Raw genomic sequence first — 27,434 nt, 5'->3', positions numbered from 1 at the left:
AAGAAACATAATTTTCCCAAAAAACATAGTGACACAATTTCCATCCCGTGCCCGTGCCCGTGCCCGTGTCCGTGTCCGGCGTACGAATGGACTCAGATGTCCCTGATGAATGAGGTTGAGGTCATCATTAGGTTTTTAATATATATGAGAAGAGACTACCTTATATTTTCTTCGTTTCTTTGTCTTTAAATCATCATTTGGTTCCTTCAAATGCTTCAAACTCCATTTCCCAGGATTGACAATGCTCTATTGTTAAGCAAAAATCATATATCTTCTTCAGTCTACAATTACAAACTAAAGAATATGCTAGCTAGCTGCCACAGTTTGCCAGTTAGAGATGTCGACATTGATTTCTAATCGTTCAACTTTATTGTTTAGTTGAGAAGCTCTTCGTCCTGATAATACCTACACCTGTGCTATACTGAACCCACGACCGGCACAATCAGAACAACCTCATCAAATAACATTCATCGGTGGAATTGAAGAGAGAAGTTTGACGGAACCAGGCAGTACCTTCCACAGTCTTGACTCATCGGAGAAAGAGAGATGGATCTCGAAGGCTTTGTAAGAGAAGAAGTTGTCCGTACAGAAACACACACAGAGGCTCATGCAGTACGTAGGCGTACATGTATGTGCTAAGTATTAACCAGCTCAAGCAAAACTTAGTAGCAAAAACTTAGTAGCACAAACATAATTTCACATTCTTGCCTCTTCATCTAACATCAAACTTTTGATATATGCAGGAAAGCAGAACCAAATTCAAGATCCAATCCATGTGTATTTTTGTTATCATTATCGATGAAGATTACAGAATAGTGAACTTTAAATACATCATTTTCCTTCAATTGATTCTCCATTTCACCACCAAAAGAAAATGCTAAAAAATGCAGTCAACAACACTGCAAACACCCAAGAAAAAAGCTTACAATGTCTCACTGTCAGAAGCCCCTAAAATCAAGGCGGGGATCACCCATCCACTTGTTTGATTTGGCAGAAATGAAAACAGAGATCCAAACAAGAGATGAACAAAACAAGAACCTGGAAGATGCAAAAGCAAACCGCAGGTCTGCATTCAAGGGAGTAGTAAATACCAGCACCGACTCAACTTTCAGGATTATTACTGCTGCTGCTCATCTCCAGGTTGATCCTCCCCAAAACCACGTTGTGCAAGTCTGTAATACAATATACCCATTGTTGCCATGCAGGCCCTACACAGAATAATAAGCTAGCATCAATGAAAAGAAGCATCACAACACACCACAAGAAAAAATTATGCGCCTTATCAGTTGGTTTTTAGTTAGGTTTCGCAGGGTTAAAATAAATCAAATTGATAAAATGAACAAAAATCCACAGCATATGCGCTTCAGCATAAAGAAGTTTACACACCCTGTTAGCAATATCAAATCATCAATTCTCTAGTAGTAAATTAATTGATGAGGAAAAAATCCATGAATAGAGATCTACCAAAAGAGAATGTAGAAATTACATGATCGCTATGAAGAGAAGGATTTTTCTAGGATCCATTCTTGATGGTCTTTGATGCCGTACTCGACCTTCTGCGGCATCATCCCCATCTTTACGTGGAGGTGGTGCAGTCACTGGTAATATTGGAAGTGCACTGGACCAAAAAGGAAGCAAAGCTCTGAGGAACTTATGGCGGAAAGGACCTACAACAGAAACACATCTGAGTAAATATTTGAGAATTGGGCTGACATTTATTCTCAACAATGACATGCATATGCATTAGATAAACCATAAGAAGGGAACAGCCTGAATTTGGTGTATCTATTCGCTTCTTTCCAGAAAGGTTTAGAATGCCTTCTTCCTAGACATCCTATTCATTATGTTTAATAGATATTAAGGCAACACCAAAGGTTAGATGATATATTAACGTCTATTAAACAAGCTTAAAACAAAATTGCATTTTACCATACCATCGCGCATGCTAAATTTGATGTGCATTTAAACAAAAATGGCATGCAATTACTCAAAATGAACCTTTCCTCATATTAAGATAGCAAAGGGAAATAATTACTAAAGCTTCATATACCGTAAATTATTCCATGCACTATGAACATAACTTCATACTCACCCCTCCTAGAGTACTTCTTATGACTCCCATCTTCATCATCTTCATAGTAAGAGATTTCAGAATTCTGCCTGTCTACATGGAATGCACCCTTTCGTGTTGTTGCACCAGGCTGGTTGGCATGGCAATATTTCAACAAAAGACTGTAAGATAAAATACTAAACAGATAACAAACTAAATCACTTCCATAGACATACCAAGGTCCAAGGATAATATATAAGCATTAAAAGAACTAAAAGAAGAATTTGTATAGATTACTAGCTAGAGAAGCAAAAATTAGCAAAAGTCTCTTACACCAACAGGACTAGAATTTTTAGCATAATCCCCTGCAGAACTAGGCCCATCTATCTCCACAATATCCTTCACTGAAAGTTTAAAAGAACCTGCTTCGGTCGCAGCTGAGTATCCTTGGCTAGTGTTTGTTTCATCTTTTGCCATCAAATAAGATGAGCTCACATTGTCTTCCCCACCGCCATTAGAAGACGCGGAAACCAGAGGATCTGAGGCAAATGCAGGAGGTGGTGCAAGGGATTCTGCTGACGGCAATGAAACTGGATGATTTCCGAACAAGTTCTTTTCCATACCAGTCTGCGCAACAGAAAATATGAAGTTATGAACATGCAAATTCATTCACTGGAAATGCAACACTACTGGCTTAAGCTCTTGCTAAAGGCCCATGGTTCCTCATCATTAAGAAAGCTCTTGTGAAGGGCCCTTCTATTTTTAAATTTTAAAAAAAGGGCCACCGTCAGTATTGCTCCGACGCAGAACATTAATTAACAAAGGAAAAATCAATAAATTGTTGTCAGATTGTCATTACTGTAACAACTTAATATTCTGTTGGCCAAAAAAGCTGTAGCAAAAAAACCTGCATAATTGCTTCCTTCAGCTTTGAATGAAGTCGAGATCCTGAATCTTTAACGGTCTTAGGGGGCCATATCTGAATCAGCAAAGAAAAAAGACAATGGACCATTATGCATACTGAACACCATACCAGGTCAGTGCTCCAAGAAACATCAATCATAATATATGTTCAACAATCAAAACCAAATTGTCCATGTTAAAGAATGCTGCCACAAGTACTCAAAATGACAAATCTTGTACACGAGTAAGCCCAAAAAAAGTTCTAATACTGTTTCAAATGCAAAGAGCTCCCACTAGCATATGAGGTTGAGGCGAATTCGCAACTACTTTTTCACACTCCAACAGATTAGGAACATGACAGATTTTTAGAGAAAAATAAAGGAAACCTATTCGCATCACATTGGCTAATAAATTTCAGAGAATATTGACCACTCCTACATACTTCAAAATATTAGGACCGCGTGAAGGGAATTGTGTTCCTCTTTCGCATGCTCCAACACATAAAGAACAGGTGAGGAAAAACTTGACACTCTTAGGCATACTCCACCACTCAAAACTAAAGAAGATCAAGATGAAGACTAAGACGTAAGCATTTCCCATCCTTTTGCATACTCCAACACATTATGGACAGGAAAGCTTTTCTTCTTTTTGAATGGTAAAAAAAACAGCAAACATTTTATCAAATGAGTATCACTGAAAAAAGAGAAGCATATTTAGCCTTGATTAAGGCTTCAGCTGCACATGTACATGCACGATTGTCACTTAAGAGGACATGGGAATTGCTGTGTTAAAAATTTGAGGCATCAACTTAGAGAATCAAATCATTAAATTTAAAAAAATTGTTTGCAAAAAGTAGATGAATTGCAGCCTTAGCATGACGTCATTCTTGTATTTAGATTATAGCATCAACTTCCATGCAGACATAAAAAAAAAGAAGCAAATATCTCAAAGGTTCAGTATCATCATATAAAGATCACATTTATATTAAGGACCTAAGGTATGTTTACAAAATGGCAAAAGAAAAGTAAAGATTAAAGAGTAGAATCAGGATGCCGTTTTGTTGAAAAATCAACATTAATTTGTAAAGGAAGGACGTGAAGTGAAAGAAAAGAGTTTAACTTTTTTTTCCAACAGGGACTTTGGTTAACCAAGGTTGAAAAGACTGGTGATTCGAAATAAGAACTTGAGTAAGAAAGATAAAGGGCTTGTAAAATTTTCCGAGAGATACATTTTCGTTTTAAATCAGGCACGAAGGGGGCAGTTCGTGTTACCACAGCAATAAGAAAAGGAAAGAAAGAAAGAAAGTACAGTAAGCCCACAACTTCTCCAAATAAACCAACTAGTTAATCACATATTTTCTAATGAGTAGTATCTATAGACTTTTGCGCTATTTTAATTCTAATATTGCAAGCACTTCCTGAAAACGAAACACTAATTACTGATAAAGTAATGAAATGTGAGACCTAACTAGTTAACAAATTGAATCCTTACCACAGATCAAAGTTAAAAGCTTCAAATTGAAAAGTAGTTTTCCTATAATTCAGTTAGCCACTAACCACTTGAAACCGGAAGGCTTCATGGCCATAATCCATAACAAAGAAAGAAAATGGAATTAAAAAATGCAAAACCCTGAAGAAAAAAAGCCTTTTAAAAGTAAACCATACCGAAGTTGAACATGAAGGACACACATATCCAGCTGGAGCCGTGTGTGGAGGAAAGCTTTTAATATGTGAAACCAAACAATTTGTATGTGTAACATCTATAATAAGGAAAAAAAAACTGTTACTTTAAGCAACACAATCTCAGAAACTTAATTAGAGATAAATCTTTGCAGTAGTTGCTAGCTCTGCAATAACATACGCAAACAGCCCAAACGGGTGGTTTGAGAACCAGTCCCCTCTTCAAGCACACTTTGACATGAACAACACTTTGGAGGCCAGTCATATTCTCCATCTACAACCCATTCTGCATAGGTCCGAACCTACAAAGAGTGAACATATCATATAAGCCATAAAAAGCATCATAAAAAATTAAAAATTATGCTAAACCTTATTCCTTCCCTTTTGGTCATTTCTGCATTAGGACTGCTGCTAGGGCAATATGAGGTAAACGAAAGAAAGCATAATTCGTCCAAACATTGATAACAAGTATTGGAAAATGAAATCGTATGAAAGCAGATGCAGTCTGTATCAGATGCAAGAGAAATAACCATACTCAAATAAAGTTTATGCATTTACCACACATATTTGGTGCTCCGGGAAGCATATGCATTCCCCACAAACCGGGACCTTGTGCACGAAGCAGTACAACTTTGTAGCCTGATACACCAAAGTCCACGTTAAGTAAGAACTCAATGCAGCATTTAAAAAGGAATCATTTAACAGAAACCTATTTAAGATGTTACCAGCAACTGCACAATTTTAGGTCAACCTACAAAAAATTGACATAAGCAGAAACCTAAAATATATAAGTCTATCTCTTCAATCGATCCACTTTGACATTTCAAATATTCAAATCAAATGTGAACGGATAATCATCAAATGAGTCCAAATGCTTTCAAATTTAGCAAAAAACCGATACCAAATTTACTCATGGACCAAAATTCATGAGGCATCAAGCTACAGCCTGAGTAGAAAAACCTAAAAATTATTCAATTATCAACTGATCCGTTCATCCTCGCGTTAAACACCAAAATCAACTAAAATTGCAAAAATAAGCAAAAAAATACTGAATATATATACGGATCTCGCTTTTATCTCCCAATTACCAAAACAAAAACTACAAAACCGATCTAAAACCTCCATTAACCGGATTCCTTAATCAAAATTCCAAACCACACTGAATCCGAAAATAATAGAATAATTCCAGCGGCATCAGAAATTCAGAATCACAATCTGAATTATAACAAGGTATTCGATGAAACGCCAACCAACGAATGCATATACTAACACAACACATAGAGATATACAGATAGAAGGATACCTTCCGGCATTTGCAGACCACCATTGCATTCACTAGATTGGTTAAACAGAGAACCGATCAGTCGTGAAACGAATACTTTGCTGTCACTGAAATCTACGTATGACAGAGCTAAGAGACCGATTCGGATGGACTAGGGTTTAGGAGTGACGGGAGAAGGAATGGTTACAGAGAAGGATTTGATGCAGTTATGAGGTTCATAGCTATTGCTTTGCTCTTAATTAAAAGCGCTGATCAAAGAAAACTCCCTCGCTCCTCCGGATTTGCAAAATGTTTCAGCCAGATACGTTTCGTTTAGCTCAGATATGGTTTCTCGTGTAGGAAACTTCATGGGCTTCATCTTTGACTGGGCCGACTCCATTGTCACACTCTAATACTGGGCTGAAAGCCCAATTAAAGTTTTATTTTCATTGCAAAAACACAAGTGAACCAATAGCAAGAGAAACTGCAGGATTTTTCTTAGGATTTTTTTTATGATATATTAAAACTTAATATCTTTTATGAAATTTATTATTCTAGTAATTATTTTTGCTTCAAATATGTTTTGAGCCTTAGAAGTTAGAACTATAAATACTAGAAGTTACAAATGAGGAAGCTGATCTTCCTAATGAAGCAAGTTTATCAGCAATATGATTAGCTGAACGTCTGATATGAGAGAAAGTACAAATGATTGATGATCCCAACCCACTGATTTCATCTATTAGAAGGACGAAACGGGCTGGAGACTCATTAGAATGGGTGAGAGCTTGAACAATCGTAAGGGAGTCCCCTTCTAGCACAATTATGTTTGCTCCTGTTTGGATAGCTAACCGAATTCCAAAGAGAAACGCATGAGCTTCTGCTTTCATTACAGATTGCTGCACGAGCTGGACTGAATACAGAGAGAAGAACATGTCCATGATGATCTCGCATAAGAGCTCCCAAACCAGTTGCAGAGTAACCATTAATCCAGTAAGCGTCAACATTTACTTTCAAAAAACCTTCCACGAGAGTAGTCCATTTTCTTGACTATGTCTTGAACATTACGGCTAAATAATACTGATGATTTATCTTGATTTAAGCATTGTCTAGATAAGTTGCCAAAAAGATTGATAGTAGATAAAATATTGGTTGCCTCTTAAGTAGGGATGGCAATTCGTGCCCGACCCGCTCCGACCCGTCCCGACCTGCCCCGATCCGCACGGATTTCCTCCGATCCGAGACTTGTGTAAGGCGGGGACGGGAGCAAAAATTTTCAACCCGCGCGGGTACGGGGCGGGGGTGGGTATGCCTCCCGCTCCGACCCGCCCCGCCCCGCAATACATGTTTATGTACATAATATATATATATATATATATATATATATATATAAGATTTCTTTTATAATATAGATAAATATTTGTTTATCTAAACATATATTAATTTGATATTATTATTAAAATCAAAGTAACTCATAAACTTCTTTAATAAGTCTTACACCTAAGTACTTAAACATTAAAACCCTATACATAATATTTACAATACTCCTATACTCTTAATTAGATTGATTATTGAATAAATATTGATAAAAACATAAAACCCTAAATCTCAAATTAAATATAGTCTACTCCTGATTCAATTGAAGTGATGTTGATAAAAAATAATTTAAGATCCCTAAACCCTAACTTAAATTGACTTGATTTGAACACATTGATTATAATATAATAATAAACTAATAATGTCAAAATAGAGATTTGAATGCTTAGTTTTAATCCAATATAAATAATCTTTAAACCCTAAGCACTAAATAATCCATGAACCCTAAACCCCTAAACCTAAGTACTAAATAATTTATAAACCCTAGCCCCTAAACCTGAGCGCTAAACCCTAAACCATATAATTAATCCAATATAAATAATTCCTAGACCCTAAGTCAATTGAATTGATATTGATAAAAATATAGGACCCTAAATCTTAAGTTAAATATGACCCTATACTCTTAAATCCTAATCTTCAAAACCCTAAAGGTCCTAAACCCTAAACCCCAAATCCTTAAAGACCCTAAACCGCTAAACCTCAAAACCCTAAAGACCCTAAACCCCAAAACCCTAAAGACCCTAAACCCTCAAGGCTTTGAACCCTAAACCTAAGCACTAAACCCTAAAGCCATAATATGACCCTCTACTCATTAATGTTGATAAAATCTTTAAGACCCTAAGATTTTATAAAATAAAGTATAAAATTAAACAATTTAAAACTATAGATGTGTATAATATAAAATTTAAAATCAATACCATTAAGTAAAACTAAAATTATTTAATGGTGTTAAAAATATAATAGGTGGCATGTAAAGATAATAATTTAATTAGTTGGCAAGTGTGACATGAAAATAGCTTGGGTTTGTTGGTCAGTTCATTATTTTCCCGCCTAGATGTCCCAGGTTCGAATCCTAGAATGTGCAATCTAATTTTGCAATTTTCAAAGACCTTGAATAGAGGCGGGGCGGGAATCCGTGGGGATCCGCGGAGTATGGCGGGGCGGGGCGCGGGGCATCACCTGGAGGTGCGGGGCGGGGGCGGGGCGACCATGATCCGCCCTCGACCTTGAATAGAGGCGGGGCGGGAATCCGTGGGGATCCGCGGAGTATGGCGGGGCGGGGCGGGGCGCGGGGCACCACCTGGAGGTGCGGGGCGGGGGCGGAGCGACCATGATCCGCCCTCGCCCTGCTCCGTTGTCATCCCTACTCTTAAGTTATCCTTTTTGTTAATATTATATATTTGTCACTTTAATTTGCATTTCCATTACTTCTCTCCACATCTTCAAGTTGGCTCTGTTTGAATTATCACCAATTAATATCAATGTCTTATCTCCAAATATTCTTCTACCCAATTCATTCCACTAGAAAATTAATAAATAATGAATTCATTTTATAAATACTAGTCACGTGTCCTTACTACACACGAATTGTTTTTTTGAATTATTTAGGTTTTTGTCCTTTTCTTTTTCGAAAATTTTATTTGTCACAAGTAATCCCGTCCCAAATAATCCCAGATCTAGTTGGCAGCTGACTTGGCGTGTATACTCAGCATGCCAACCTAGAACAAGACAAAACAAAGTATTCCAAAAAGAGGGAAATGACGTCCTCCATCTTTAAGAAAGAAAAAGATATTCAAGAGGAAGAAGCGCATACAACCAGGAACACCAATACAAAGCACAACTAGGAATTTGGTATGAAATTTTTATCACCTATCTTGTTTATATTTCAGTTATACCATATTTGTAGTAAGATTTGCTAATTTCTTGTTGATGTCTTTTTGGCAGGATTCAAGAAATTTGGTTTGATGAAGTTAATTATAATGAGAAGATGATAATGCTCAATTTCATTTGTTGTTCATGGGAATGTATTTTGTTCGCATTAAACTATGTACTTATGAACTCTGGTTATGTGAAAAAGTGTAGTCAAGGTTGTAGTAAGTTTAACATGATTTCATATTGGAAGTTGTATTATGTTTACGACTTAATTGAATGAAGCTTTAGTAACGTACATTGAAGTATTCACATTATCTTTGTTTCCAATATTCATTGTAATATGAGGTATGCTTGTATAGAAGCATCAGGTATAGTTAGTTTCCAATATTCACTATATCCAATGCACGAATTAAAATGTACATTACTTACCTGCGAAGAACTTGTCACTGTCATAGTCAATACAGGATGTGTTTCAGATAGGTCTTCGTTTTGATGTTGCTGCCTTGTTAGGACCTCAACAAATCAATCAATAACCTGAAGGGGGATTTTAAATCATGAATTTACATACTTATAAGGAATATTAAATCTGCAGGATCAACTACATTGTTTTACATAGGCAAATAACTTACATTGTTTGAGGCCATAGCATTACCCGCCAGTTTTAACATTTCTGAGAACCTAATTTCATTCTCACCAGACCAAACATTTGCGCTGGAGTGACAGACCAAATTTCAACATCCAATGAAAAATTCAATTTAAACAATGGACAAGGGGATCCGGAACAATCATGAGGTATAATGTTTGCAAAATTCAATGTGTTCAATTAAAAAGTACAATCCGAGAATTACTCACCTAAGATTTACAGTTTCTGAACTTGTCTTCATCTTTTCTTGGTCATCAGGAGGTAGATATTAAATTTCTGCCCCAAGTTTATGCTTCTTTACTTTGGCACCGTTCTTGCTTGGTGCGAAATCATCGAGATCAATTGCTCTGTCTTTCTCGATATTTTCCTCTGTCACCATTTTTCTTCTTGCCAGTTGCTTCTTCTTATTTGCATACTCAAAGTTAGAATCTAGCTTTGCTCTTCTTGTTCTCTCCCTGACATTCCTTATCATAGATCTTGTAGCCACATTTATGTTGCCCTTTTTTTCATGCCCCTTTTCATTTGAGGAATAGGTGTTACTAATACTTTCTCTTGTTGTTCCTTTTTAAGCTCAACTATGTATTGTTTGTGTTTCTGTAAACTACCAACCAAAACAAGGTCTACCTTTCTCTTTTTCCTCCTTGACATGCTTCATATACTTCAATTACATGTCATTTTCCTCCAAATCAACCTCATTCTTCGCAACTATATCTTTCATACAATGTAATAGAATAAAAGCATCTTTCAATATATCTTCTTTTTCATCCAATCTCATCTTCAAATCAACTATTTCCTGCTTCAGTTATGCAATAGTATGATCTGACTCATCCAAAACAGCCTTTGAGTTGATATTTTCTTCTTTCACATTGATTTCTATATCATGAACATCTTCCATTAGAGCAACACCATCAGAATCTTCTTGTTTGACATTAACCCTATCTTGCGCAATTGCTTGACCATGTATATAATGATGACCTCCATCTTTTATACCATGTATTTTTTCATCATCATTTCCATCTTCCTCATCCTCATAAACATTATCATCCGCTTCAAACAGTGGGACCTGTTCGCATGCACATTCGTCTATTTATAATAATTTGCATCCACTAATATTAACCCAATCCATCCAAATATCACATATTCAGAACACTAAATAAAGGAAAACAAAATCAAATCTATTAATGACATCACTATCAAAAAGAAAACAAAGGCGTAATCAGATCATCGAAAATAAAGGTCCAAATCATCAAAATTCAGTCTTGGAGGAGACTCACCTACTCCGTTGTCTCACTTATGACATTTTTTTTATTAGATGCAGTTGTACTATATGTCCTAAGTTTGTATATTAACAAATCGAACACTTTAGTCAGTAGGAAATTGAAGCTCACGCTGTCGATCCGTACCCAATACGAAGCTGACACCAACAAACTGTAACAAATAGAAGCTCATGTCAACCACTAGTACAAAATTGCAACAATAGGAATATGGAAGATTGAGATTGAAGAAGCTAACAAAACTATAAGCGTGAAGAAACGGGAAAATACTTACTGGCTAGTGATATTGGGGAAAGATCGAACTACTAAACTTGCCAAATCAAACCAGATAGAACACATAACAATTGCCACTAACCTTAGCTACCTCATCAAAAGCAATGGATGAGTCACGTGAAATACCGGGAGACACAATCTATGATTGACGTCAAATCCCGGTAAGAAATAAAGCACAACAACGACACAAATCAATTCTTCCAAACCTCAATTGATACATGCAATTGCAAAGATCTCTTTGATGTCCGCCTCACAAGGGATGAAAAAAATCACATCGATAAGAAAAGATGAAAAAAATCAAAGAAATTAACACCTGAAAATACAACCTCATCGGGACAATTACAAAAGACCTTGAAATATAAAGTCTCATTTAGAGAAGAGAAAGGAATGATGAACGTTTGTTAAAAAATGAAGGGAAGAAATTAGTTATTAATATATTCATAAATCCATAAAAGGTAAAAATTCATTGCATATAGATAGAAAGTCAAAGATTAGCAATCTTGTGGCAGTTGCTGTTTTTGGCGCAGAGCAGTAGCAACCCAAAAGAGGATATACAACAGAGAATAGAGGCCAAAAAAATACACATAAAATATAAATAACGACGAAATCAAAGTGCCAAGACCTTCGTTAAGCACTAAAGCCTAACGACAGGGAAGATCTTTAGAAAGAATTGATCAAATGAACCCGTGCAGGGAAGACAAAAAGAGATAAGAGACATCAAGAGAAAACATGCTACGGAAAATGAAATTACAACAAAGCAAGAATATTAGATCATCGAAAATGATCAAAGAAGATCGAGAGGCAAATTACACATACTGAAGCAAGTCAATCACTGAACCTAAGGTATTTTAAATTACTATAATACCCTTTTCGAGTATTATAAATACATGTCTTTAGTATCATTTTCACTAAATCTTTTTTTTTGTATATTCTACTCTACATTTGGTTGTAGGTTAAGTTACTCATCCACTATAATTTAAGTAACTTATCTATAATATTTTTCTAACGTTATGGATAATTATATAAGTTTATGGGCCGACGATTTAAGATTATCCAGTGGAGGATCAAATGAGGTATTTTCATACATTATTGTTTGTACAACTTTTTTTAAAAAAATTTATGCACACACACATATATATGTATATACATATTTCTAATGTTAATATTAATTCATTTATAAGCATGATAATCCAAGCCGAGAAGAAGTTGGATTAACATCCGAGCAAGTTGGATCAACGTTCGAGCAAGTTGAGCAAGATTTTATTGATGAATTTACTTCAAATACGGTATGTTTATATGTAAATGGTATAGTTTGAAACACTATATTATAAAATTCTAATTATTTTATAATATGTGCAGATATTCCAGTCTCGAAAAGAATTAATCCAATGGGCATGTCATACTGGACGAAATCTTGGGTTCATTGTTATCATCTTACGATCGGAAATTGGAGATCCTGGAAAGCGTCACAAATTGTTAATGGCATGCAAGCGTGGTGGAAATTATAGATTCTAGAAGAACTCGACAAAACTTACAGGGTCTAAGAAGTGCAATTGCCCATTTCGATTGAAATGAATGAAATTGGAAACCAATGATGATTGGATGATCAGGGTTCTTAGTGGAATTCATAATCATCCAACAACAGTTTATATGGAAGGACATTCGTTTGTTGGTAGACTCTCAACTGAGGAAAACAATATTATGATTGATATGTCAACGAATTTGGTAAAGGCACGCAAACATATTGTCTACACTAAAGAGCAATGTCTATGGCCAAAGGTCATTCTCATCGATAGAGAATCAGGGTATATACGAATATGAGTTTCATCTTGCGAAAATTGAGTTAGAATTTTATAATTATCCTATGATATGATTCTTACTTACTTAAAGGACGTTTGACTAATTTTTTACAAAGAGAAGTTTGTATCTGCGTGGATAAACAAGTTATATTTCGAAGAGCTTAAATGGAACAACATTTAAGCTCTTCTCCAAGGTACTCTTTATTGTTGTAAATTGACATTCAAGAAAATTATGAATAATGGATCATATCGACTCAAAATTACCTTGAGATGTACTAAGATGGAGTTTCAAATTTGCATGTTGACTCTCTGCCTTGCTTGTTGTTGTATTTCCAAAATGCATGCACTTGTTTATCCACACAGATACAAACTTCTCTTTGTAAAAAGTTAGTCAAACGTCCTTTAAGTAAATAACAATCATAGGATAATTATAAAATTCTAACTCAATTTCTGCAAGATGAAATTCATATTCATATATACTCTGATTCTCTATCGATGAGAATGACCCTTGGCCATAGACATTGCTCTTTAGTGTAGACAATATGTTTGCGTGCCTTTACCAAATTCGTTGATATATCAATCATAGTATTGTTTTCCTCAGTTGAGAGTCTATCAGCAAATGAATGTCCTTCCATGTAAACTGTTGCTGGATGATTATGAATTCCACTAAGAACCCTGATCATCCAATCATCATTGGTTTCCAATTTCATTCATTTCAATCGAAATGGGCAATTGCATTTCTTAGATCCTATAAGTTTTGTCGAGTTCTTCAAGAATCTATAATTTCTACCACGCTCGTATGCCATTAACAATTTGTGACGCTTTCCAGGACCTCCAATTTCCTACCGTAAGATGATAACAATGAACCCAAGATTTCATCCAATATGACGTGCCCATTGGATTAATTCTTCTCGAGACTGGAATATCTGCACATATTATAAAATAATTAGAATTTTGTAATATAGTGTTTCAAACTATACCATTTACATATAAACATACCGTATCTGTAGTAAATTCATCAGTAAAATCTTGCTCAATTTGCTTGGATGTTGATCCAACTTCTTCTCGGCTTGGATTAGCATGCTTATAAATGAATTAATATTAATATTAGAAATACGTATATACATATATATGTGTGTGTGCATAAATTTTTTTAAAAAAGTTGTACAAACAATAATATATGAAAATACCTCACTTAATCCTCCACTGGATAATCTTAAATCGTCGGCCCATAAACTTATATAATTATCCATAACATTAGAAAAATATTATAGATAAGTTACTTAAATTATAGTGGATGAGTAACTTAACCTACAACCAAATGGAGAGTAGAATATACAAAAAATAAGATGTAGAGAAAATGATACTAAAGACATGTATTTATAATACTCGAAAAGGGTATTACAGTAATTTAACATACAAACTAAAATAATTATAAACATACAAAAGAATTCACATCATAAAAATTAGAATTCATACTGAAATGATTTTCACATCATAAAAATTCAAACTAAAATAATTACAAACATACAAAAGAATTCACATCATAAAGATTATAATTCACACTAAAATGATTACAAAACTACAAAAAAAATTTACATCATAAAAATTCAAACTAAAATAATTACAAACATACAAAAGAATTCACATCATAAAAATTATAATTCATACTGAAATGATTACAAACCTACAAAAAAAATTCACATCATAAAAATTCAAACTAAAATAATTACAAATATACAAAAGAATTTACATCATAAAAATTATAATTCATACTGAAATGATTACAAAACTACAAAAAAAATTCACATCATAAAAATTCAAACTAAAATAATTGCAAACATACAAAAGAATTCACATCATAAAAATTATAATTCATACTAAAATGATTACAAACATAAAAAAAAAATTCTCATCATAAAAATTCAAACTAAAATAATTACAAACATACAAAAGAATTCACATAATAAAAATTATAATTCATACTAAAATGATTACAAACCTACAAAAAAATAAATTCACATCATAAAAATTCAAATTAAAATAATTATAAATATACAAAAAAATTCACATAATAAAAATTAGAATTCACATCATATATTAAATAAAATTTCTAATATTATATTTTAATAGTATTATATTTTAATAGTATTATATTTTAATAATATTGTTTTTTCAACCAAATAAATTTAAAATTATAAAAATATAAAAGAGATAAGATCAATGATGGGATCGGTGGTGTATCGAGGAAAAAAAATAAAAAAGAGAGAGAGTGTATAGAGTAAAAATATGAATGTATTTAGATGAACTATTTTCCCACTTCTTCTCAAAAATGTCCACAGAAAATGGAGGGAGTATATGGAGTAAAAACATGGGTCTATTTAGATTAACCCTTTTCCCACTCCTCAAAAATGTCCGATAATCCATGGCAGCCTCTTTTCCAAACTGTCCAGAAATTCTCAAATTGCATCGAAACCCATCTCTTCAATTTCATTGGCCATCACACTCATCACCCATCTCCCCCAAAAGAGAATCCATTTTTTTCTCTACATTCTTCCTCATCATCCAAAGTTAACCCAATAAACCATGGCGCCGCCATTGTCCAAACTCCGGACTCTCTTCCCAACAAGGTGCTCACTTATCTTCACATCCCTCATTTTCGCTCATCACATTCATTGTATTGAGGTTGAGTTCGATTTTTCATCAATTGGTAGTTTTTGTCGTTTGCCCATGAAGGAGGAGCACACCACTTGTTCGGAAAAAGTCCTCAACGGAAAGTCCTTTGCAAATTTTGTGTATTGATTCATGTGGGACTTGCTTTTCGACCGCTTATGTTTGATAGCTTTTGAATAGTTTGGAATGAGTAGGGGATTGCATCTTAAAAGGGTTGATGTGTGTGAAGGTAATGATGACAATTACTCTGCCCTTGTGTCACAAAATGAAATTTTAAGAGGCAATTCCCCGATTCAGAATATTGAAGCCAAAACTTTGATTGGATTGTGGGTAACACAGGAAAATGAAATATAAACTTATATGGTTATCTAAAGAGAATATAGAGTATGTTAAATATGAATCTGTAGAAACATCAACAATTTTGTTTCTCCTTTCCTTTCCTGCTTTTACTGGTACCAAAGAGAGGGTAATATGAAGAAGATGAAAAAAGGATGTTGTGAACTTACTGTGAGGTTGATTTCAGAAGTTTGCTGCTATAATCCTGGTAGCACTAGGATATAAATTTCTTGATACTTAATATCACTATACTTTTAAGCATTTGCATGGCCTTAGTACTGACATGCTGCTACAGAGAAAACTGCATAAAAATATATTTGCATAGTAAATTTAATGTTTGCTGTAAAGGAAAAAGCTACTTCACCTGTGACTAAAGAGGAGCTTGGAAGAGCCACTTGGACTTTTATTCACACTCTAGCTGCACAGGTATCTGCATTATTACTCTTTTTGTGAATTTTGTTATGGCTTCAGAAATGCAACTTTTACAATTACACCAAAATTTGATATTCCTACTTGCTGCATAACAAATACTTTTGTCCAAAATGTGTTTTTGAACTTTTTTCTTTATGAATTGATAGAATTTTTCAATTTGCTTCTAAGTGGGAGCTCACTAGCTTCAATAACCTTTATCCATCTCAATCTCAAGAAAATAAGTTTTCTAATTTTCTGCATTATATTATCTCTTGATTTTAAAAAGTTACCAATTTTTGAACCCTTTTTTTTTCCCATGCAGTATCCTGAAAATCCAACATGACAACAAAAGAAGGATGTAAAAGAACTGGTATGGCGCTCTCTTGCATGTTCATATACTGTTTCTGAGGTCTAATGGCTAGTGGAGTGGCTGTTTTGAATTTTTACTAAGACCAAGAATTCTCTTCCTTCAACCGAATTTCCCATAGATTTTCTGCTTTTGTGTACCAAAAAAAGTTAGAATTTATTAGCTGATAATGTGCTAACATGAGGATGAAATACGGACTATGTAAAGTTTACTTTGAAGGCTTGCCTATATCTTGCACGTTTGATCTGAGGCCACCAGATGGCAAGTTTGTCCTAGGTTGGAGCTTAAAACAACATGATTCCTGAAAATATATCAGTTTTTAATGACCTGTCCCAGCTCAATTGAAGACTAGTCCGCAGAGTTGTCGACTATTAAGCAGACTCAAATATTACTCTCTTTTATTTTTTAAAAATTTTGTGGTTCATTTTTTCTTATAACCCTAAACTTCAGCCCAATGATATGTTTGAATCATCATCTGCATGACTTTGTACTTAACGTGTAATTATTATTTGTTACTTAATTGTCATTATTATCTAATCTGGAGCTTCATATTGTTTAACTAATGAATTTTTTAACAATGCCAATTGACAGTACATTGGTGCTCACCAAACATTGCTGTAGGTTGAGTTTGACTAAAGGGGTTGAGTTATATATGATTGTGGGAACACAAATACCATAAAAATTCACGAAACATGTCAAATAACTGGTAATATTTAAATTCTTAATTCAGAGTTTAAAGTAAGGCAAAGCAAAAGTAATATCCCCCATGTCACTAATCTTAGTAAACAGAAGTACAAAACACATTTTGTGACATCAATTTATCTTCGGCTATGAAGTACTTAATTAATTTACAACAGAACATGTGGCCTAGTGGTAGAGTTGCATGGGTGCAACCTAGAGGTCACGTGTTCCGTTCTTGAAAATAGTCTCTCCACAAATTATGTGAGGGTAACTGGGTAAGGTATGCGTATATCCTCCCTGTCCCTGACCCCGCCTACTGGACGGCTTGTGCACGGGAGTTGTTTAGCGTTTACCTATGAAGTACTTAATGTCCAGCAAATATAAAATGAGTAAACATATATAAAAAAATAAAAAAAGAAAAGAAAAGGAGAACATATGCTATGTAGTCGGTATTCAAGCTTTTGTGGTAACTTATTGATACTTTCTTTACATTTTGCAGTCACATAAGAAGAAGCTGCTGCATTCATACTGCTGGTAATTTGGAGCCAAGAAGTGGTAAAGAAAATGTGGATTGAACCACAAGATGAGTTTCTAACAGAACAATACCTTGTTTATCTTATTGACTATTGAGGCGGTCTAATAGGATTTCATTTGCTTATGTTAAATGGCGATATTATATCGGATGTATCCTTGCAAGGAATGTGCAGATCATTTCAAGGAAGTTCTTAGGTATGTTCCATCCTGCAGCCCCCCGGCCCACTCCTCCCGCCCTTTCTCTATATATGTTACCAATTGCAGACTCTTTTCTGTATTTCTCTCTTTTTTGCTTTCCTTGTACTACCACTATAAATCAGGTGGGTGGAAGAGAAGCTTTTTTTTTAGTTGATATACTTCCACAAATAACTGAATAAACACTGCATTGAGAAATTTTGGCTATGTATTTGTGTTGGATAAATTCTTTTTCTTACTTTGAGAAGCATTTCCTTGTCCAAGCCATGCATTGCAAGTCGCGACAAATATTTTTCTTCAAATGAGAATTATCACAATATAATTTGAGCCAGTAAAAATGCTAAGTTGTGCTTTTCATCAAAAGGGGAAGAGGTGCTGGGAATTTTAGGCTCTATTTATCTTTCAAAATTTCATCAGTAAAGCAAAAAAGAAGAAGCTGAAACATGTAGTTTTTGAAACCATTTTGTCATTATATGCCCCCTTTCCCTTTTGTTTACCTTTCAACTTATGGCTGTCATACATACTTGGCAGAGCAAATCTTGTACAGGCTGGTTCTCATGCTGAGTTCTCGCAGTGGTTGTGTCACGTCCACAATGTTGTTAACAGAAGGTAAGTTAAGCTTTTTCTAATATGTGAGGGAAGCTTGTTGCTTCTTACACTTTAATGAGGAAAGATGAACATCGTATTATTGTGTCAGTGACTCTCATTAGCATAAAATTAAAAGAGCTTTGCAGTCTTACATAATATATGTGATGTAAACCCAGGCCCAGGCCCAGGCCCAGGCCCAAGCCCAGCAATAGGATCCAGGCCTAACTAACCCACTAGAAAACCGGCTTGCTAGTGTTAGGTTTGCCCACACCTATATACTGCAACTTGGCACCTGAAATTGTGTCAGTGGCTCATCAGCATAAAATTAAAAGAGCTTTGCAGTCTTACATAATATATGTGATGTAAACCCAGGCCCAAGCCTGGCAATAGGATTCAGGCCTAACTAACCCACTGGAAAACCGACTTGTTAGTGTTAGGTTTGCCTACACCTATATACTACAACTTGGCACCTGAAACCACCGATGTGGGATTCAGGTCATTCTCACCCTCTACGACACGTCGCTGCTACCCCTCCGGGCCCCGGCTGACACGTGTTTTCGAAACACGCTCTGATGTAAACCCAGGCCCAAGCCCAACAATAGGATCCAGGCCTAATTAACCCAAAAGAAAACTGGCTTGCTAGTGTTAGGTTTGCCCACACCTATATACTGCAACTTGACACCTGAAACCACCGATGTGGGATTCACATCAATATGTTTCAAGTGCAAACTTGAGCTCATCTACGTCGATATAAACCTAAAACAACTGATCAGAACTAAGTTTATATTTTGTTTTAGGTCTTGATATGACCTGGCTGGAATCTACCATGGTTTTCACTTTTTCTGTTTATTCTATTCTTAATGTAGTAATTTAAAACTCTTTCTCATGAGTTTTGACAAACCATGTTAGTAAACGCTTGGATTTTGCTAACATGGTTAATGATTTCAACAGCCTTGGTAAACTGGTGTTTCCCTGCCAGAGAGTTGATGCTAGGTGGGGCAAGATGGAGTGTGAGCATCGTGCCTGTGATTTGTTTGCAAGGGACTAGTACAAGTCTTGGCGATTGAACACATTACAACAACTGTATATTTTATGTAGTCTAGTGTTGTGAACCATACCAATTTAAATTATAATAACAAGGATTGTGTAATGTATTAATTTTGTATGGTCAAGTAAAGAAATGATAAAATCATAGAAACAATAAAAATCATAGAGCTTTGGTCTAATAGATCTATATTCATTTACACTCGAGCCACTAATTGAAGTGGTAAGAATGGTGTGTATCACCATGATGACCAGGATTCGAATCCCCCTTCCCGTTTAAAAAAATATGTATCTATATTCATTTTATACTAAAAGGCTCTTTAAGGTTTAAACTAGATTTAACATTTCAAATTGTTGTTATAACTTATATGTACTATAGAAATACTTATTTATAGGGAAAATATGAAAAGCTGGAATTGAAATGAATTAGGCCCCTTTAACAATCATGGTAACTAACACACCATACTAGCATTCATAAACAATAAAACAAGTAACATGAAAAAAAAAATCACTTGAAGATGTTGGTTTGGTGGGAAGATTAACGTGTGAAGTTTAACCATTTTCAAAAGGGTCTTAAAGTTCAAGTCTCATGTCAAATGAGTTTTTAAGGAACCACCCCATGGCACTAAAAGTCCTGGTCCACTTCAAAATGCTTGTGGGACAATGCACGTGGGATCATCTAGCCGACATCAATCTATATATATATAACTGAGGATCCACAAGACTTCTCCTTAATTCATGATGCCACGTGGACGTCTTTACAAAAAAACCTACATAAAAAAACCTACATAGACAAAAGAAAATTTTAAAATATATTAGAAAACTTTAAGACCCATAACCACACACATAAATATATTACAAAACTTTAATACCCACAACCACACTCATACAGTTAATATTATTCAAATAATTTTAAAATTATATTGAATTGTATGGGAATTTAATGTTTAACTGAGGATCCACAAGACTTCTCCTTAATTCATGATGCCACGTGGACGTCTTTACAAAAAAACCTACATAGACAAAAGAAAATTTTAAAATATATTAGAAAACTTTAAGACCCATAACCACACACATAAATATATTACAAAACTTTAATACCCACAACCACACTCATACAGTTAATATTATTCAAATAATTTTAAAATTATATTGAATTGTATGGGAATTTAATGTTTCATAGGAGTGGTTTGATATTATTTTGGTTTCTCAAAGGTCATGTATTGCTAATTATGAGAGTCTTTTGATATTACTCAATTAATGAAATTCATTTGTAGTATTTAGTTTGAAAACATTTTGTGTGTTTTTGGCATAAATTACCATCATTTTGTGGGAATTTTTGTGTGTTTTCATCATTTAGTGTGTTTTTGATGTATTTTGTGTGTTTTTGTAGTATTTAGTTGATGTATTGTGCATGTTTAGAGTTTGGTAGGTTTAGTAGTCTGTTTGGATTGCAACATACACAACATGAGAGGTTTTTCTCATGCTATATTGTTCTAATGTGTAAGTAAATTCAGCCCATTTGGTATTGGAACATGTAAGTGGTGACAGGAAAGCACGGTAGAATTCAATGAGTTGTTGAAGGTCAAAATGATTATAGGCATAAATCTACCAGTCATACATAACATTTCAAAAATAAAAATTCAAAAATCTTATTCTAAAAATATTAAGAATTTTATTACAAAAATATCATTTCAAAAATACTACTTATGCTACATTGTACTTCTCGATATTAAATGTCACTTTGTAGAGATTGTTGTACTAACCATACAATATTGTCTCATAAACATGTATTTGGTGACCTATAACACTTTGTAGATACTAGCGACGCAAATAAAAATTGATAAACTCTTAGCATACTTATTTCTTATGCATCAAATTTCTTACACCCTATTAGAAAAAAATTTTCTTAGCAAATTAAAAAACAAGTATTGTACATATTTTATCTTCATCTCACAATCATCTCTATTTTTTACAATTAAAGCTCTACTGCTCTTCATGTTAACAAAGTATCGAAAAACATTCACACATCTCTATTTTCCAATCAAAATATGTACCGCGCGAAGCGCGGGCATGCAACTAGTTATGATATAGGACGAGATCCAATATGACGTCTTTTGGATATTTTTTCATTAAAAATAAAATAAAATAACTAAACAACATCCAAAAGACCCAACTTATACAAACCAAAATAAGCCCATTGAACATAAACATGCAAACCCCAAAATGATCAATGGGCCAACTTGGGGCCTCTTTTTTGTCCTTGATATTTCTTTTATCCCTTTAAATGATTTTTTTTTAAAAAAAATACTCGCTTTTTGATATTTGAATGTATTAGGGGTGTACACCGGGTCCTAAAACCCGATCCGATCTGAAGACCTGGTCCGACCCGGACCTTATCAGGCTAACCCGATAAGATATTTATCGGACCAGGGCAAACCCGACCCGGACCTTAGTTAATAGGTCTGGGTACCGGATTTGCATTTTGTGAGATATCGGACCCGATAACCCGATAACCAATTAAAACAGAATTTTATTTTAAAATAAAGAACGAAAAGAAAAAACGTTATTTCATTAAAACGAAATTGTTTATAGTGTCTTTAGGGTTCTTTGACGCTAAACGAAATTCTTCTTCGCGACGACTGCCTCACTCTGTCTCATCTTCGGGACCTCACTCTGTCCTCACATCCGGCCTCTCCCTCTCTACGTCAGCCTTAGTCGTGGGTCTTCTATTCTGTTTGAAGATTGTACCCCTCTATGCCAGCCTCACTTTGTCCTCGTCTCCGCCAATTGAAGGTGTTTTTCAGTTCAAATCTCAAGTAAGGTTAGTAATTATGTTCATGTTATTCGTTCTCATTTGATTCAAGACTTTTGGTTCTTATGTTCCGATTGTTTTCTATATTTAGTGTACTTTGTTGGTTTTTTTAGCAAAGCCCTTCAAATTAAGCAAATGTCATTCTGTACAATAATCACATTGAAATCACCTTGTTTTATCCTGTACTAGGAGTTGGATGTGTTTTAGTAAAATTGTGTATGATTATTGATTAGAAATTTAGATGGGTTGGGTTACTTTGTCGTGCTTCCGATATGGAGTTTGATTGTATTTAGGTGCTTGCATTCAAAAAGATTGTGTTTACTGTCTAGGTGCGTGGTTGTTTGGATTTACAACTTGTAGGAGTTGTTTTCATTAGAATCTAGGTGCATCTAATAGAACTGAGATCAAATAATAGAGCTGTCTAGGTCCTCTTGTTTGAGCTTCTGAATTTTTTTAGGGTGTTGACCTATTGTTGTACGCAAAACTTAATTGAAGACATGGTATATTGGTATGTGAGAATTAGAGAATTACAAATATTATGGTGTATTCTGTATAGTAGTTTTTGATTGCCTGGACATGGTATATTACATGGACCTAACTATTTTATGATTTTTCATTTATATTGTATATTGTATAGTGGCATCATGGAAAGTTGGAACACATGGATAATAAAGAAGCAAGGAGGAAGAATGTTGGTGTCAAAGCTTTGTATTAAGGAAGTTTATGTTTTTTTTTTTGGGAATGGCTGAATGTTTTAAACTTTTAATGGATTTTTTTTGTTTTAATGGCTGAATGTTTTAAACTCTTAAAGTTTTAATGGTTTGCTGCATATTGAATCATTGATATTGATATCGTACTGATGTATTCTTGAATCATCAACATGCATTCTCATATTGGCTTGCTGGTTTGGTTTAAAACATTCAGTCCTGCAGCTTTGTTGAACACTTGAATGGATTGGGATTTGAATATTTGATGTTCATTACAGATTTGCTTACATTCAGTCCTGCAACTTTGTTTTGTTATCTCTCTAAATGCCTATATCAGTCTCTTGAGAGGAAATACACAGGAGCAATGTAGTTTTCTATATTTTTTCTTTTCTTTTACTTAGGATTTATAGTGCTATATAATTTTTGATGGGGTTCTGAGAAATTATTGTATGAGCATTGGCTTGAACGACCTTTTGTGTTTTGTGATTGTTGGGTTGGGGTGGGGTGCCTTACACTTAGGTTGCATTTAGTCATTTACTTGGTATGGAAGGATGACATAGATGGACTTGTGGTACCACTGTTAGTATTTGGCTATTTGCAATTACCATTTGGGGCTATGTGTAATTGTGTATGGAATAATTGTGATGAACTGATGAGGCTTTGAATAGATTTGAATATTTGATATTCACTAGCTTTTGATAATTATGCATTTATGAATTATGTGTATGGTTGTCCACTGTCCAGGTTATTTCTATTTCTATTGGCAATACTGTAGATTTGCTTTGGTCTTTGTTTCTTCGATAGCTTAAGCATTAATCAATATATCATAATGTGTTGGACTGGGCCTACCTCTTAAATCAATCCGGGTTATCGGGTCACCCGATAACCCGGTGACCCGGAACCCGATAACTCGATTATTTTTAATAGGGTTATCGGACCGGGTCTGACCCGACCCGATATTATTTGGAGGGGAGGAACCCGGTCCGATAACCCAGAACCCGGCCAGATATTCACCCCTAGATTGTGTTTCTCTAGAAACTACATAGGGCTCGACATTGGGCCGGCCCGGCCCTACTTTTATGGGCCCAGGCCCGGTCCGGGCCCATAAAGCTCGGGCCTCGGGCCGGGCTCTCATGGCCCATCACTATTCATTCTCTTTGAAAATTATAAAATTAAATTGTTCATCATAGGATTCGAACTCGAGACTTTTAGATAGAAGAGTAATGAACTGACCAACAAGCCAAAGCTACTTTCATATTATACTTGTCAATTAATTAAATTATTATCTTTACATACCACCTGTTATATTTTTAACACAATTAAATAATTTTAGTTTTACTTAATGAGTATTGATTTTAAATTTTATATTATACACATCTATAGTTTTAAATAACTTAATTTTATACTTATTTTATAAAATCTTAAGGTCTTAAGATTTTATCAACATTTATGAGTAGATGGTCATATTATGGCTTTAGGCTTTAGGATTTAAGATATTTAGGGTTTAGGGCATTTAGGGTTTAGGGTATTTAGGGTTAAGGGTTTAGGGTTTAGGGTTTAGGGCCTTTAGGGTTTTGGGGTTTAGGGTTTTGGGCCTTTAGGGTTTTGGAGATTAAATTCATGCGGGGCGGGTCGGATCGGGGCGGGAACAAATTGTCATCCCTGTTTACAATTGATTAATGACATAATTGTACTTTAATTTTTATACAATTGAACAATATTTTATAGAGGGTGAAATATATACGTATTATGTGTATATATATACATACATTACAATAATATATATATATATATATATGTATGTATATATATGCAGACGGTGCATGCACTGTCTGCATACGTATATATATATACAAATACACAGACAGTGTGCACTGTCTGTGTATGTATATATATATGTATGTGTGTATGTATATATATATATATGTAAATATATACATATTATATACATATAAAAATAAATAATGTAGGGCTTGGGTCGGGCTCGGGCCGGGCCCAGCCCTAAAATGAAGCCCAGGCCCGGTCTACTTTCGGGCCTGGCCGGGCTTTAGCCCACAGGCCCGGGCCGGGCCTAGGCCCGCGGGCCAAATGGTGAGCCTCCTACACTGCTTACTAAGAAAATATAAATGCTGAAATAGTTTTCGAAGACAACAATAATTTATTGTTGAATAAATATAAACCACTTAACCAAATTCCAAAGTTAAGTATACTAACTTTTTTAGATTTCCAAACATAACTACATTCCAAGAAATACAAACGTTACCAATGAGAGGTGGCTCGATTGACAATCGACTAGGTTAGACATATATGTGTCCAAAATTCGATTCTAATGAAAAACATATTTCTCAATGGTATTTCAAAAAAAAAACACAAAGGTTAATCTCATTTTTCAATACAAGAATAATTTATTAGGCTTAACTATAAACCAAACTTCTTCCAAAGCTAATAAGTCACTTGTCACTTACCATAGAAGCTTGGGACGTGATGTCTGACTTATTAGTCTTTTTTAACACTACAAATCAATTTTGTTAACTTCAGTTCTGAGTCCACACGGTTTTATCGCCTATTACACCCAAGTTCATGAAAAGGTGTTGGATGTGTGAGAGTGAATCTTTATTTATAAATCACTCAATTGGGTTATACCATTCCGATGTGAAATTTTTAGTCGTGACACGCTCAACAGTCAATAGTCCTGAAAGCTAAAATACCAAAGCACAAGAATCTTCCTAATTTTATTTGTAAAAGAAGAATGTATGGATGTATTCCTGTCACAGAGTATTCTGTGAAGTAAGACCATTTAAAACATTCAAAAGAAGCATTTACATTCATTATCCGACTAAGGCATCACAAAATTACAATACAAGTGGTGGTACGTCAGTTGAACACGGGAAAAAGAAACAAAAGCCTAGACTTCCACCATCATTAGAGCTTGCCATTAAAGGTAGCTAGATAAACAGAGAAGACCCTACATCCCGCAAAGAGAAAACTCCATCCTAAATACACAAAATTTTGATGGAGAAACTGCAAAATACAGGACAAAGTTTAACTGCCAAATGATCCTTCCCCGGGATGAGCACCGTGAACGTTGGAGTTTTCGACAGTCCGGAAAGGCAGTGCCACTCCAAATTTGATAACATAAGCAGTATCATAAACTGGCCACAATTCCATAATCACTTGTACATCCAAATATGAGTCGCAGGAAAAACACCAAACTGAGAGGTCACTACTCCCAAGAGGAAATACAGTGTGTCATAAGCATGGAAATAAGGGGAAAACAGGACAAGCTCAATAAAAAAAACTTCAATTAATGAAAAAAAAAAAACGAAGAAGAATCCATGTACCTATAGCTAAGCGCTAAACAATGGCCGGTTTGCTGAAAATGCTGAAGCATATGCTTGTTCACAAAACGACTACACAGGACATCCTTACAGCATAGACATAGCCAATTCTCCCTCGGATGTCGCACCTTGTACCAAAAAGAATCAATATGGAGAAAAACTTACAACTTCTTGGTTTAAACGGTCTTCCGATTACCGAGTGTTTTGGAAGTAGGAGTGTCATAACCAACCATAACAGTCACATAAAATCTCTCAACTTAAAACAATTGGGAAAATAAAATCAGAAAAAAAAAATAAAAGACAAAGAAAACTCACTTAACATTCTTAGAATGCACTGCCCAGTTCCCCACCTCCAACTTCTAGACGTAAATAACACTTAACAACAAGATATCCTTTTAGGGTTTAGGAATTAGGGTAGTACAACAGTACTTTAAAAAAAAAGAAAAAAAAAACTAGATATCCTTTTAACAGTTGTATTAAAATAAATGAAACTGAACAAGCAATTGGTGTTAAAAATTGAGGGCTTTTGAAATTGCAGTGAAATCGAAGCTAAATTCAACAGAGTACCTGTTGCAAAGAGTATCAGGAGTGGGTATATGGGAAAGATCAGAAGACAG

At 34.7% G+C, this 27,434-nt stretch overlaps 1 protein-coding gene and 1 pseudogene across 2 annotated transcripts; one reads left to right on the top strand and one right to left on the bottom strand.

The window, feature by feature from the left end:
- Nucleotides 1–711: 711 nt before the first annotated feature.
- LOC119983115 (zinc finger protein-like 1) lies at nucleotides 712–6,213 on the bottom strand. 2 transcript variants are annotated; one of them, XM_038826789.1, is made up of 10 exons: nucleotides 5,936–6,213; nucleotides 5,191–5,271; nucleotides 4,814–4,934; nucleotides 4,618–4,712; nucleotides 2,958–3,029; nucleotides 2,384–2,677; nucleotides 2,093–2,201; nucleotides 1,487–1,667; nucleotides 1,085–1,208; nucleotides 712–960 (listed from the first exon to the last, which is right to left on the bottom strand). In XM_038826789.1, the coding sequence occupies exons 1-9, from the start codon at nucleotides 5,957–5,959 to the stop codon at nucleotides 1,118–1,120; spliced, it is 1,068 nt and encodes a 355-aa protein (XP_038682717.1). In that variant the 5' UTR covers nucleotides 5,960–6,213; the 3' UTR covers nucleotides 712–960; nucleotides 1,085–1,117. The 2 variants fall into 2 exon arrangements, with proteins under 2 accessions (XP_038682717.1, XP_038682716.1); XM_038826788.1 differs by having other exon boundaries at nucleotides 712–1,208.
- A 9,269-nt stretch (nucleotides 6,214–15,482) lies between these two features.
- On the top strand, nucleotides 15,483–20,125 carry LOC119982314 (annotated as a pseudogene).
- The last annotated feature ends 7,309 nt before the right edge of the window (nucleotides 20,126–27,434 follow it).

Source organism: Tripterygium wilfordii, chromosome 17 (assembly GCF_013401445.1).
Source record: "Tripterygium wilfordii isolate XIE 37 chromosome 17, ASM1340144v1, whole genome shotgun sequence".
NCBI lineage: Eukaryota > Viridiplantae > Streptophyta > Magnoliopsida > Celastrales > Celastraceae > Tripterygium > Tripterygium wilfordii.
The sequence above is the reverse complement of the archived record's forward strand: the minus strand, read 5'-3'. Positions and strand labels throughout refer to the sequence as shown.